Source organism: Lissotriton helveticus, chromosome 7 (assembly GCF_964261635.1).
Source record: "Lissotriton helveticus chromosome 7, aLisHel1.1, whole genome shotgun sequence".
Taxonomy (NCBI): Eukaryota; Metazoa; Chordata; class Amphibia; order Caudata; family Salamandridae; genus Lissotriton; species Lissotriton helveticus.
Window position 1 is genome coordinate 172345823 of NC_136068.1, and position 15372 is coordinate 172361194.

Here is a 15372-nt window from a genome sequence, read left to right on the forward strand (position 1 = left end):
CTCCTTTTTCTTGGAGCTGTGAGGCTGGTGAGAAGTCTACACAGGACTCCTCTGATGCTACATCATGGGATCTAGCTCTTTTGTGAGACTTAGAAGAGGTGTCACTGTCCTCAGAAGATTTGAGTTTTCATTTTCTGAAGCAACAGGAGTAGTCTTCCTTCCCCCTCCCTCAGAGTTTTTTTTATAAGAAAGTGTGACAAAACTTGCACTCTTTTACCTCATGCTTGGGATGAAGGCAGTAAATGCAGTCAGAGTGTGTGTCATCCACATGACCTCTCTTCTTCCCACAGGACTTACATGGATGAAAAAGGCCTTTTCTGCCAGGCATAGAATAATGAGGTTGAAAATAGCTTTTCAGATAAACTGAGCAAAGCTCAGGGAAGACTCCCTTCACACACCACGTGCAGTGAAAATCTGAGAGATTCTGACTTTCTTGGGATTGCTCTAGAGGGTGCTACTACACGATTGGTCATATGATACCTCCGGGTCTAGCCAGCGCTATATAAAACTTTGTAAATAAAATAGTTAACGTTTGGTCCTTTAAAAAAAATAAACTATAAATAAAAAAAAGGACATCGATGGGCAATTAAATGTATGGCTTAGTGCCATTATAGCCTATGTTAGTTACACTTACCACTTTACTATAGTACCATGCTACTCCCACTTCAAAGACTGGGAATGATTCAAGCATGTTAATCTATGAAAGATCCAATACTGGATAAAATAATTGCACAACCAACAGCTGAGTAGGCAACAGCTGGCATTAATCTGTGGTCTGTAAATGCTATTACATATAAAAATGCTAGTGGTTGATTTGTGAAACTGTTCGTAAAAACATTCATAAAAATACTTCATAGCAGCATTGTAAAAAAACATCCAGATAGTATGCATAGAAACCGGCATCAAATACTTGCACTAGATCCTTAAAGATTCTTTACCTATTTTGTTTTTTAAACAAATTTCATCACCGTTTTGTAGTGAGCACCAGTCAAAGGTTTAGAATATTTTCTGCAAACAAAGAATACTTAATCTGCATGCATCCTCAATGGTAACATAAGAAAAGAGGACTAACAAGGAGATTCCAGACCCAAACACTAGATAATAGAATAACATGCAGCATGTGAATGTGAATGATTCATGCTGCAAAAGCATACATAATACGAGAAGACACTGCCATGTATGGAGCCACCATGCATACTTGGAAGTAGAGCTGGCAGAGACCTGCAAAGCTTCAGCCAAAGGTCTGTCCTCTGTCTAGGCCCTTGTCCTATGGTAACTGATGAGCCCAAATAGATCCAAACCAAGCAAGCCAAGCACTCATTCTCTTGTTCCCAAGTGCAGTTTTTTGAATGAAAATGGAAGAGGGCTTGACCAAAGTCATAACATTTTCTGTTTGGAATGTTTCTACAGAAACTGGAGATCAAACCCTGACAGAACAGGTCTGTCAGACATCATGCTGCATTTCACATCCATCCTGAAAAGCTGTAGACAATGAAGCCTTTTAAGAGACATCTTCATTTTCGGAATTATTTAACTCTGGTAATTGACCGAGGTATTGAGCCTCTACTAAAATCAATTTTTGTCAAGTTAGGGGATCCAGCAGTAACAGGACCTGGGATAGTTTCCATAAGAAAAATACTTTATCACCAATAAAGTTAAGTGTAAATGAGGGAAAGATGTTTCCATGTTAATGTGGGCTGGTCAGGCTTGGCAAAACGCTTTTAGGAGAGGTTCAACAGCTCAATGGCCACAATTAAATGGTCTCTGAGCCCATACAGACTTTGCTTCTTAGCTTTCAGCTCTTCACTTCCACTTCAGACCATTTTGTCACTGTGTTCGCTCTTCAATTTCTGTGGGAACATTTAAAGCAGAAAATCACACCTACATATTATGACTACACATAATTACACAGGTGGGCAATAGCCCCCATTTAGTTATGGTTAGGACGGTTTCTACTAAATGTATATATTTTGTATTTTCTTGATAATTTGGTGCAGTTTGATGAATCTTAGTGAAACTTTCCATTAAAAAAGTTAACCCACATTGGATTTGGCATGGCAGATTTTGTGCACATCCATCACATAGGGGCCAAAAATATAAAGGGCCGATAGGATGTGAAAAAAACGCTCTTTCCCTTGGAATCTTTGGTTTCCAATACAAAAAAATCATTCTGAATGGAGTTACACTAAACCGTCAGTAAGCTAGAACTTTCCTCAAGAAACTGCCTTTGCTTGGGTTGTTGAAGGTCTTTCAGTAGTTTGAGATGTGTGTATATATATATATATATATATATATATATATATATATATATATATATATATATATATATATATCAATGCTTGACCCTGGGGGTCACTAAAGTGAAGCAGCAGTCGTACTTGGAATCGAGGACGGGCCTACTTGTGGAGTCCATACAGGACTTGATTGTGTGCTTCCCGGACCACACTTCCCAGAATGCACAGTCTCATTTGAGCCTCCCATCGGTGGGTGTGTTATATATAAAATGGAAAAGTGGGTCGGCGGTTGCGCACACCGCTTCCGTTAAAGCCCCTGAAGAGAAGCATATGGAGCTTCGAAACGCGTCGGACAGATCCCGTACGGAGCGGCGTCTACTAGTGGATCCCCGTCCTCACCTAGACATAAACCAAGCTGCTGTTCGCGTGCTACTCAAAGGTGGACACCTTCGAGCATTGATAGATATATATATATATATATATATATATATATATATATATATACACACACACACACACACACAATTCTAAGGGACTAAGGAATGGTATACCTAAATAAGGAGCAGGCAGGGGCACCATAAGTCAGGTTGCCAAAAAGGGCTGGGCTAAAAGAAATCCTCTTAAATAGGACAATTGGAGAGTAATCTCTGACAATATGTGCTTGTCTGAAGTTGGTGTTTAATTAGGTCAGTGAGATACAATGAGAAGGTTTTTGGGATCTTTGTTGAAGCTTAGTCGTGACAGTGTCGCTCAAACTGGAGAGAACTAGACCAAGCAAGAAACCACCCCAAAAACCTTTTTGAATTAATCAAAATCCAATCTAAGGATGAACTTCAACGATTACAAGACACCGCTTGTACTCAACCCACGTGCGAAGAATTTGCTACCTTCTTAAATCTAAAGACTGAAAATATCAAGAAAGATCTACTTAATGACCTTATCCTACAATCAAGTGCGCACACCAAAACAACCCTTACTCTTCCAACGTCCCCACAACAAGCCACTTCAAAACTGGAACTAAAAAACAACGCAGTTTGGTCTTCCTTTTATACCTACACCGAAGAAGCAATATGCAAGATTCTCCCCACCCTCAAGGCGGCCAATCACACCTCCGATCCTGTCCCTGCTAACGCCGTTAAAGACTCAACCCCACGGATTCTGCCGCTCTGGACCAAAATTATCAACAGCTCACTCCATCAAGGCTGCACTCTGGACATCCTCAAAGTAGGACAGGTTTCACCCATCCTCAAAAAACCCACAGAAGACCCCATGGACCTTAACAACTATCGCCCTATTTCCAACAGCCCTACCCTAGCCAAATTCCTGGAAAAATGCATACTCCACCAACTGACAAAACACTTTGAAAACTTCGATCTTCTGGATAAACACCAATCTGGCTTCAGAGCAGGGTACAGCACCAAATCAGATATGACACACATAATTGATGATGCTTTACAAATACTAGATCAGAATGGATCATGCCTACTCATCCTATTAGACCTCTCCTCAGCCTTTGATACTGTCAAACACAAGAACCTGCTGAACCACAGAATGGGCCTATCAGGGTCAGTGCTTAATTGGTTTACCTCCTTTCTTCAAAATCGGACTCAGAAATTCAAGGCCAACAATTCCCTATCCAAATCCGTGCCAGTAACTTTAGGAGTCCCACAAGGGTCCGCACTATCCCAGACAATGCTAATTTATTTATGGAACCGCTCACTGTCCTGTTGCAAGCATCCAACGTACAATTTCACATGTACGCAGATGATACTCAACCGTACTTTAAGATACACACACCAGATGACATCAAACTGCTCAACAAAACGCTTTTGAACACCCAGTCATGGTTAGCTGAGAACCATCAAGCTAAACGCACTAAAAACTGAATTCCTCCTAATAGCTCCACCCGCCAAAATATCCCTCTTGCAGGACTGGTTCAAACACCTAACCGCATTCAACGTTCAACCAACAATCATTGACTCAGCAAAGTCATTGGGTATAACCCTTGATTGCAACCTCAACAAGCATAAACATATTAGCAACGCTACAAAGGGGGCAAACTTCCAGATTAATACACTGAGAAAGCTGAAACCCTTCTTACCATTCAATGACTTCAAGATGGCAGTTCAAGCTCTAGTCATCCCTAGAGTGGACTATGGAAGTGTCTCTCTTTGTGGCCTCCCCAAAGCAACCACAGCTCCACTAAGAGCCTCCGTCAATGCTGCAGCCAGACTCATCACAGGCTCGAAAAGAAGGCCTCACATCTCCCCTGACTTAAAAGCCCTGAATTGGGTACCATTGGAAGCCAGAATTCACCTGAAAATTGTCTGCATGACTCACAAAGCCATACACCATAATGCACCCAGATATCTCACCCAGAAACTGACTACCTCTGGTGGTAATAGATCCAGAAGAAGTGCAGAAAACCTATTATTGAAGCCACACAGATTTAACAAGACGAAAACTTATAAACGTTCCTTCTCAGGGATGGCTCCTATGATTTGGAACGCACTACCCCCAGAACCCAGACTTATCACATCTCCGGCATTTTTCATCAAGCATTTGCAATGCAATAGGTCGAGCAGTTAGAGTTTTAGCCATTGGCATTGTAATTGGCAATGCCTTTTATTTTAAGTTTTATAAACCAACACATAAATAAAAGGCATTGCCATTTGCAATGGCTCAAACTCTAACAACTGCGAGACCTATTGCATTGCAAATGCTTGTGTAGAATATGGCGCTGAGACTGTCTGTCAGCCCACTAGTCACCAGTTTACTGACTCTTTGCTGCATAATTAACATACATATATATTATATATATCAATAAAAATTCCTTCTTCCCAGTTTTATATAGCCCTAACTGGAAAGGGAGGTATTGGAGCGCTTTACATGAGCACCACTTGCATTCATTTTTGGCAGACATATATAATCCCAATGCCATCTTGGAACAGTAAATAAATTTTTTTTAACTCTAAATAAAATAAATACATCATCCTATGATGGGCTCTGCAGAAGTAAACGTGGCTTGTCGCCAATGGTCTATATCGGCCACTATTTTATTAGGCTCTCTGCCACGCTACAGGTCTTCAATGAAATAATCCAGGTTTTTCACTACAGTACTCCCGCCCTCAGAGTACCTACTTCCCCATTTGTGCGATGGCTCTTTCGGTTGGCTCCTGCCCCTCTCCGTCACGCAACCTATTTCACCCTGCGGTTGCGCTTGTTTCCCAATGGGCGGACACACGGCGCACGCCAGGAGCCGGTACCCGCCATGCCACGTCAGAGGCTCGCGCTCCTGCCGGGCTGGTATCGGCGACCGGGGCTGAACACGTAGCCGCTCCCTCCTGCCATGATGCCGGACGACACACCACTCTTCGAACCCCGGCTGCTGCTTGACCTGGACTGGAGCCTGAACATGGTGTCCTTCCGGGGCTGCGCCGCCCACGGCCGCATCGAGGAGGTGGTGGTGAGAGACGAGTGCCGCGGCCGGCAGCTGGGCAAGGGTGTGTGTGCATGTGCGTGTGTGTGTGTGTGTGTGTGTGAACAGCATGCCGGAATCGGAGCGCGCGACCTCATCCGATTCCGGCATGCTGCGCGTGCCCATCTGTTGTCTCCCTCTTGGCTCGTTGTAAGCAGAGCCGACAGCAATAGGGTCTTGATCTACATGTTTTGATTTACTTTCCACATTATGCTATGTATACTCGATTTACCTGCTGCTATTTTGTTGCATAACTATCCTTCACTGATTGTAAAGCGCTCTGATATCCGCAAGGGCCTTGTTCGCGCTCTATAAAACTTTCAAAATAAATTAAAAAATATATAAACAATATTGCTTCAATGTTCAAGGAGTACAGGTGCTGGATACAAACATTCCATGAATTTAAAGAGTTAGGAGCACAAACTTCTAACAATATGGCTGGTGAAGCGATATTCATTAATAGGCAAACAGGTCCAGTACTCCTGGTTTTAAAGTCAATTTCAAAGTTATACTCCGCTGCTTAAAAGCAACCTTTGCAGTCAATTAATAATTTTGGGGAGGCAAAAACTGCCAAATTATGCTGAATGTTTTAATTATTTATACTTGCCTGCAGTAACAGTGGCCCCAAAGAATCCTTATCAATCACCCCTTGACCTGTTGAAGAGACATCTGCTTGTTGCACATCATCATCGTTGGAGGATGCATTACCTGTTTGAAAAGAAATTGCAATTGGAGACTTCAGATATATTAAGTTAATGATACTGTACAAATTGCATTAACATTCCAATTTCAGAACAAATACAAATAATAAACACTGATTCTCATGTTTTTTTTATTGAAATGATTATTTTGTTAACTGACACTTGGTATGGAGCGCAGCTGTCAAATACTGCCGCAATATTATTCAAAAGGAAAGTCAAACGTCACAAAAATACTGTGGGCAGTCAAAAGAGTTTTCTTCTCTAGAAATGGACTTCAGAATGGTGCTTAAAGCTACTTAGTCTTCATCACTCCAGATATTCATGCAACAAAAAAACCTGAAGAGAAAATATAAAAACAGTTCACAGAACCAGAAAGAGGTCTATCCAAGAGCAGCAGTTCTTACTCTACAAGTCTGTATGCAAAAGGACTGAACTTGTGCATAACTTAAGCACCGTGCCTCAAGAAATCCTGTGTTAGATTCTGCTTAAACAAACTGAATGACATGAAAAGACTGTACATTTAGTTCCAGTATTGGGCCAGGCACTCAAATAGCTTCACATAACTTGCACCTCAAACTCAAAAACATTTCAATCTCAAAACATGGCACTTCCATTCCACCTCTGAGCTGTACAGTAACAGACACTCAGGTATGCATTTCTCTGCAAAGCTGTCTTCCTTCAGTCCATTAGTTCCCTTTGCAAGAATCCTCCAGCCTGTTAAGGCTCTTACAATACCAGTCAAATTCACTGCTATGCGCAACTATGCAACTGCATGAGCCAGGCAGCTCTGTAAGCCAGAGTGTGGTCAAGGGCAAACCGTGGTTTCTATATGCCAAGCTCTCTGGTAGTTTTCCACATTAAATTGTGATGCAAAGAACGCAGACATTCAGAAATGTACCTTTAAGATATCCAACAGATCAACATGGTAGCCATTAACTGAATAGAAATCTCAGACCTATAGTGAATTTGTAAAAACAGATTGAGTTAAAGGTAGAGTGATGGCTGGGAATAGAGAATCTTAAATACAACAGCAGCTATACGAAAAATATTTCCATATTTTCCAAGACAATTGCCTGTTTGAAAGCTTCAGTACCAACCACAAGCAAGGCCATCTTTATTTAAGAGGTTTCGTAAAGCATAACCATCACTACAAATGAGGATTTTTTTTGTCGCTAAACACATGAACCCAAAAAGACAGCCAATGAGGAGGTTATTCAGAGATAATCCAAATTTTTTTAACCTGGTTGAGGGTGAAGTTTGGGTGCTTTAACACTGGCCAATCAAGACTGTAGTACTAACCAAATATGCAATCTGTCCAAGTCCAGAATGTTGTTGGAACATTAGAAATTCAACAAAAGTCCTCCCGATTCCTTCTAATGTAACAATCAAAGTGAAATGCAACAAGCACAAAATATGAGGACATTACCGTGCTCTTTTATCTGGCGAATCTGCTTTACAGTTTCTTTGAGGATGGCACATTTATCTGGTTTGACATTGAAGTTGTCAATGTCGCCAAGATTAGCAGATATCAGTTCAGCCAATTCTTCAAGATATTTACTCTCCTGCTCACGACGCCTCTTTTCACCACTGCAGCTTAGGCTGAAAGAACAAAAAGTTACAAACATTTTAGCATACAAAGACACCGGCTAACAGGTAGAAACAGAATATGAAAGAAAGAAAAAACACAAGTGTAGTTTTGATGGACTAATACGTTTTGCAAGGGCTTGTTCACCTAAAGAACCTTACAAGAGTCTATGTACCATATTGTAAAATGCACACACTTGTATTTAAATTTGAGTCAGTGCTCTGCAATGGCAATAGTTCTAGTCATTATTACTCAGGTTGTGCTTCAAAATGAATACCCGATAGTGCCAGGTTCAAATTAAGCACCGTCTCTGCAAGAGTTCAATATAATCACTTTAATAATTTCCGTTCAGAATTCTAAATATATGACTGGTTGCTTAATGCCTATTCGGACCTAGGTACCCACGGCTTTAAGCCATAGGGCAAAGGCTCAGTCCAACAATATTTTCGTTTTCTCCCTTCACATCGACAGTGTGCTGAGCAAAATCAGGTAGCCCTACCCCCACATTACATTAACTGTAGACTGGGTCTTCATCACTCGTCCTCACCACATGAGTAGACCATGAGGTTCTGAGACCTAGAATAAAGCACGATCAGTGGCAGTATTATTATTATTAATGGAGTTTTGTTAAGCGCATTCTACCCGGAGGCCTCGTAGCGCTGTCATGAGAAGTCACAGAGCCAGATTAGGTGAAAAGAAGCGTTTTCAGTTCCTTACGGAACTTCAATAGATTAGGCTCGCCACGGAGGGTGTCAGGCAGGGAGTTCCAGGCTTTCGCGGCATTCCAGGAGAAGGAGCGTCCACCCCATCTTGCCCGTTTAGTTCTGTTAACAGTAGCCAGGAAAGCTGAGCTGGATCTCAGGCTTCGTTTAGGGAGATAAGGGTTTGCAAGAGAGCAAACCATGGCTGGGCCAGTTTTCCACATGGCTTTGTGCATAATGCACATGGATTTGAACACAACTCTGGCCTTGATGGGCAGCCAGTGCAGTTTCTTTAATGCAGCTGTGCCTGAATCTCGTCGGCCCAGGTTTAGGAGAAGGCGAGCCGCTGCATTCTGTGTAGTCTGCAGTTTTCTGGTGGTAGAGATAGGGGCTCCTAAGTATAATGAGTTTCCGTAGTCCAAACGGGACAGGATAATGGCTTGCACCATAATTCTTCGTGCCTGGAAGGGAAGAAGAGGCAGCACCTTCCTGAGCATCCGCATCAGGCCGAAGCAGGTGGCGGATAGGGTAGTAGCTTGTTGCTTAAAATCCAACTTTGAATCCAACCACATGCCCAAACTCTTTATTTGGGTCTTGGGTTGGGGTGGGGTCCCCATACTGGGGGGCCAATCGAGCGTAAGGCTCGGAGTTGGTGAGTTACCCAGAATCATAAGCTCAGTAGAGGTTGTACACCACACTGTCACAGCTGAAGATGAGCACCATCAGCCGAGCCGCTCATATGTTGGCTGCTAAATGGCCTTCTAGAACATTGGGCCCTTATAGCAATGATGGCAGGTTGTTTGTCTTTTGCAAGTCTACCCTGAGCCGCTGGCTCACTTCCCAGAGACTGTCTGGCACTAACAACCATTGGAGCAGTTATAGGTAGCTGGATGGTGATAGCCCAATTGGAGAGTGGCAGCCCACTTGAATACATTGGAGCGCAAATGGAGAATGACTGGTGCCGCTCATCCAGTGGAAGACCCTTTTTAAGATGTCAAAGTGGGAATAAGACCCTCGTTGAGAACCTTTGGGGGTGCTGTACTCTGTAAACAATGTGAGATTAAGTTTTTCAGTTTTATTATAAATTTATCACATCCTGACTAATGTCAGGAATACAGAGCCATCAGTCTTTAGCTTTGGGCAGGCCATGTGTTGCGATACAGAGCTGTATTATGACGAACTTATTGAAGGCACAACTGAAACTAGGCTTAGTATGTAAACTTAGTATGTAAATTAATTTCATCTACTTGCAGAATCTGAATGTACTGTTTGTAGTACTTAATGTGACAAACTCCCCACTGTGGTAAACCTTCACAAATTGTTAAAGTAGATCTGTTCGCTTCGCCATGGATTACAGGCACAAGGGTTTAACCACATGAGCGCTAGCGAAATTCCGCTCCTGTGCTCATGTTTTAAAAAACCTATTATTCATGACGAGCTGGGCTCGTCATGAGCGTGCGAGGAGGCTACCTCATGACGAGCCCAGCTCGTCATGAGCATCGAAGGGGTTAAACAATGATATAGGAAATGAACAGTCATCTTGAAGACAATGTCTCCGCTACTCTGCTGTTTCAAAACAGGTTGTTGGCTCAAGTCCATATCATTAACTATTTTATTTCAGTCGTTATGATATGAAAGCACATTATGATTAATACACAGAATAAGAATGCAAATCCTTTTTCAAAAATAATACGTCCTGTGATCTACTAAACTAGACCATTTCAGGGTATGGGAGGAACTATCAGAACACCAGAAAAAGCCAGTTATCAGCAGTTGGAGGAGTCGCAGCACCAAGGAAGGGAAAGTAGGCAGCAGTTTCCAAAGAGAAAGTTTGGGCACCAATTATTTGCTGTCAAATTAAGTATTGATTTTAAGAGTCGCATAAATTAGTGTCACACCATTTAATCCAAATTTCTATCATCAGATGAAAAGTAAGGAGTAATTCCTACCTTGGTCCAGGGGTATCACAGGAAGAGGTCTTGCGCTTTCTTGAATCTATTGTCAAAGGGTCCAAGGAGTTCTCCCCGAGGCCACTCATTTTAAAAATTACATCCGCACCTAAAATTGCAAAGAGGTAGAGGCAAACAACCTGTCACAAGCTATTTAACTGAAAATGTAAAGATTTCATTTTAAACATTGGTATTGCTTTCTTTGAGCATTACTATGCCTGGTCATCGGAAGCCCTGTGTTTATGCCAACCTGCAGTCCTATTGGAGGATATTTTACGCAGAGAGTGACAGAGGTGGATCTCTGCTTTTGAAAACACCTACAAATCATGTTATACAAGTCCTGAGTTCTTAAACTGTTAATTGCCACCAGAAATGTAACCAACAAGTAAAGGAATATTGCAGATGCAGCAACATATCAACACAACTTAAAACGTATGCGCCAACACGGCTAAGAGACAAATTGTAAATGCAGGACCGGCGTGAACAATTTGGAGACACAATAGCTCACTTTGCGAGGAAATCTTAAATGTAGTCCAGATTACTTAAAATGGCCCAGTTGAGCAGGTAATGACAGCAGTTAACAGCAGTTAACTCCATAACTCTGAAGTATGGGACTGAAGTGATGGCATACAACATTGCTAATGGCATTGAACAATACTATTAATATCTGCTCACCCTCCTTTTTCCTCAATTCAGATCTCTCATGGCCTTCTGTCTTACACCACTTTGTATCAGGAGCTGCTGGCACTGCAAGAAACAGCATTGTCTCCCTAGCTCACTGTGTGTCGCTGTCAGCGGCAACAGGTGCTCCTCCACTTCGCACTCTCTCCTCAGTTTAACTTTCCTCCCAGCACCATGCTCTACTCAATATCTGTGACACACTCTCACAGACTTTATTAGATCTATAATGCGTTAAACTATCTATCCCCGCTTCTACTTTTTAATCTACTGCTTTAATATCACACCTTGCAGTTCCCTTCCTGCTCACACTCCACTGAGTTAAAGTAGTTGATCAAATGACCAAGTATAAAGGTAACCAAGGGTGCAGGTTTTTCACATTCAGATAATCAACTGAGCCAATTTCAATGTTCCATTCCATATGACCACGTCAAAAAAAGCATTTTGTATGCTTTAGGTAAAGGACTGCTTCACAAAAAGTACCTGGGCAGCAGGAAAGGAACACAAAGCTAATCTATGAGCCAAAACGGAGTTCAATAGCACCTAACAGATATTCAGTCACTCTAGGTTTGCTAACTGCAAACAACAATAGATTTACAGGTCATGGTGAGGCAAAGACATGGATCATTTCATATTTCTGGGACTTCGACTTCAAATGTACATTTATTTAGGGAAAGAAAAACGTTTAAACAATTGCACATATAAATACAAAAACATTAATATCATTCCACTCTGAATCATCTTCATAGAATAAGCCTCAATACAATTTACTTCATTTAATTTTGCATTTCTAATCTAGATCGAATCAAATCAGATCTAGCAAATTAATATGCAGGACAAAAGGAGAAGAACCAATCTTTTCAATATTTTCACTAACCTCTTACCACTAAGCCTTACATGGCAAATGGTTTCTAGTTCAGGTCCACCAAATGAGCATCTGCGTTTCCAAAGAATGCCATCAGCATTCAGCAGCTCACACTGGAGAAAGACCAAGAAAGGATAGAAAGAAAAGTTTGGTTGGAATCTGACGAAGCTCTGTATTCAAGGTACAATTGCTGCTGCTCAAATTCAGATTAAGATTTAGTTTGATATTTTAGGAGTAGAGTTGCCATAACTATTTGAACATTAAGGAGGTCTTTATCTTAATAGGTGTTGTAATGATTTGATACTGGTTTCCAATCGTACAGTGCTCCTTCGTGTGGATATTCTTAAAACAAAGTGCCTTTGTGGACATATACAAAATCAGAAATTCAGTAGCACCATGATGTATTTATCTTTGGCATGTTTTCATCTCCAGTTCCTAAATTGCGGCTCATAATAAACAGAAATCAAACCTACATCTGCCATGGGAGGTGACCTAGACTCCAGATGTAAACGCTTTAGGCCCATATTATATCAGGGGAGTCTCTTCTAAAGTTATACCTAACATAGTTCGCAATTATCACACCTCTATTCCTTACAATCTAGACCTACAAAAACACCACACTGGATTCGTAAAGAAAAGAAGTTACTTGGCTAAACACAGGGTATCTTATCCATCTTACCAGTCTGCAACCATCTTTTGCAGGCTAAATATATAGACAACACAATAGTGACAGCAATGTTATCACGGCACTCAATGCATAAACGTCTTAATATACACCACAGAATTGCATATAACAGTCCCAATCACGCATAATACCGGTGTCCTCGAACTTAATGCACACCTTCCCTGGCCAAACTGGAAACAAAGGGGGTATTGATAAATTGACCACCTTCTTGAGAAGGCAAATTCAAAAGGATATCCTCCTTATATATATATCTTTCCCTCTCTATATCTATCTCTCTCTCTCTCTCTCTCGCTAACTATCTATCTATCTCTCTCTCTCTCTCCCTCGCTAACTATCTATCTATCTATCTATCTATCTCTCTCTAACTATCTACCTCTATATCGCTCTCGCTCTATATCTCTCTCTATATATAAATATCTCTCTCTCTATATATCTCTCTCTCTCTCTCTATATATATATATATATATATCTCTCGCTCTATCTCTCGCTCTATCTCTCTATCTCTCGCTCTATCTCTCTATCTCTCGCTCTATCTCTCGCTCTATCTCTCTCTCTATCTCTCTCTCTCTCTCTCTATAGCTCTCTCTATATATATATATAGATCTCTCTATGTCTCTATATGGATCTCTCATATATATATATATCTCTCTCAATATCTATCTATATCTATATCTATATCTATATATATATAAATAACCTACTGGCGATAGCCAGTAGGTATATATAGTTAGGATTGTTTTCCATAGGGAAATCGCAACATTCTATTGGGAATAACTTTGGCGCCGGTTGAGGAATCTTCCTGAAATTCTCCGTAACTTTGCCTCGCTCCGCTCCTTCCCTGAAAGTTTGGGGTGGATTTGTCAAGCGGGGGCCGAGATAAAAGGGGGGTCCCAAAACGTGTTTTCCCCATGTTAATTTCCATAGGGCGGTTGGACTCACTTTTAGCCCGAACGGCTGAATGGTTTTCCACCAAACTTGGCAAAATTGTAGGGACTGGTAGCCCGATGAGCCTTTGCTATGTCTCAAGATATGTGCTCCAGTGGTTTTTACGAAAATTAACTTAGAAAAAATATATATTGGGCTACATTGGGCTATATATATATGTTAGAGCCCAAATTTAGCCCAATGTAGCCCAAAGATGGCCACCAGAGACAAAAAAAAACAAATGTAGCCCAACTATAGCCCAATTACAGAATGTCCCAGAGTGTTCTAAAGAACAACTAGAGCGCTAACAGTCTTACTTATGACAAATGTATGGCACACCTGAAGTCATCTTGATTGGAATAAAGTGTTAACACTTAAAACATTTAATTTGCAAAGGAACAAAATGAGGGGGTTAATTTTGCCATAGAAATTATGATTAGTGCTGAAGAAAGAAAAATTAGGGCACATTTTGAGTGACTTCTCAAATCCTCTTATATTTCATTAAAAAAATTCTGATATGCAGTCTCCCAAGATGGCCACCAGAGACAAAAGAGCGCAAATGTAGCCCAAATATCAGCCAGATGTAGCCCAACTATAGCCCAATGACAGAATGTCCCAGAGTGTTCTAAAGAACAACTAGAACGCTAACAGTCTTACTTATGACAAAAGTATGGCACACCTGAAGTCATCTTGATTGGAATAAAGTGGTAACACTTAATACATTTAATTTGAAAAGGAACAAAATAAGGGGTTTCATTTTGCCATAGAAATTATATATATATATATATATATATATATATATATATATATATATATATATATATATATTCACTGAAGAAACCATAGGTTACACACCAGTTATAGTTAGGAATTAGCATTTAAAAAACCTTTGAAATTCACTGAAAAAACCATAGGTTTCACACCAGTTATAGTTAGCTGGAAATTTTACTCGCATAAAACCATTGAAATTCCCACGTTATAGTTAGTTGGACTCACTATAACTTGCACGTCTGCAATGCACTGCTGATGACGTCACATATTACATCACTCATGCATATATTTAAATATTTAAACATTACTCGCTAAAATATGTATTCACTAAGATACACTTAATAAGCCAGTTAACCAATCAATTTTTTTTAAAACACTGAAAAAACCATAGGTTTCAGGCCTTATATAGTTAGGAATCAGCATTTAAAAAACCTTTGAAATTCACTGAAAAAACCATAGGTTTCAGGCCTTATATAGTTAGGAATTAGCATTTAAAAAAAACTTTGAAATTCACTGAAAAAACCATAGGTTTCAGGAGTTATATAGTTAGGAATTCGTTTTTAAAAAACCTTTGAAATTCACTCAAAAAACTAAGTTTTAGTGGTGTTAGCTGGACATTTTACTCATACAAAACCAATGAAATTGCTCCTATATAGTTAGTTGTACTAACTATATTTCGCGCACCCGCAATCCACTGCTGATGTCACATATGATATCATTCATGACATATATCTCTCTATATCTCTCTATATCTCTATTTATATATATCTAATGCCTGAAAGGGTTTTGTTTTGACTTAAT

General features: G+C 40.5%; 1 protein-coding gene across 5 annotated transcripts in view; it reads right to left on the minus strand.

Moving 5' to 3' along the window:
* NCOA3 (nuclear receptor coactivator 3) overlaps window positions 1-15372 on the minus strand; it is a 551775-nt gene that overhangs the window by 309644 nt on the left and 226759 nt on the right. For 3 of the 5 annotated variants that reach the window (XM_078651867.1, XM_078651866.1, XM_078651870.1), the window contains 4 exons: window positions 12204-12304; window positions 10649-10757; window positions 7840-8012; window positions 6320-6420 (listed from right to left, as the gene is read on the minus strand). In XM_078651867.1, coding sequence (XP_078507993.1) covers window positions 6320-6420; window positions 7840-8012; window positions 10649-10737 — 363 coding nt within the window. In that variant the 5' untranslated portion in view covers window positions 10738-10757; window positions 12204-12304. The remainder of the gene's footprint in view (window positions 1-6319; window positions 6421-7839; window positions 8013-10648; window positions 10758-12203; window positions 12305-15372) is intronic. The other 2 variants (XM_078651869.1, XM_078651868.1) reach the window with 1 other exon arrangement.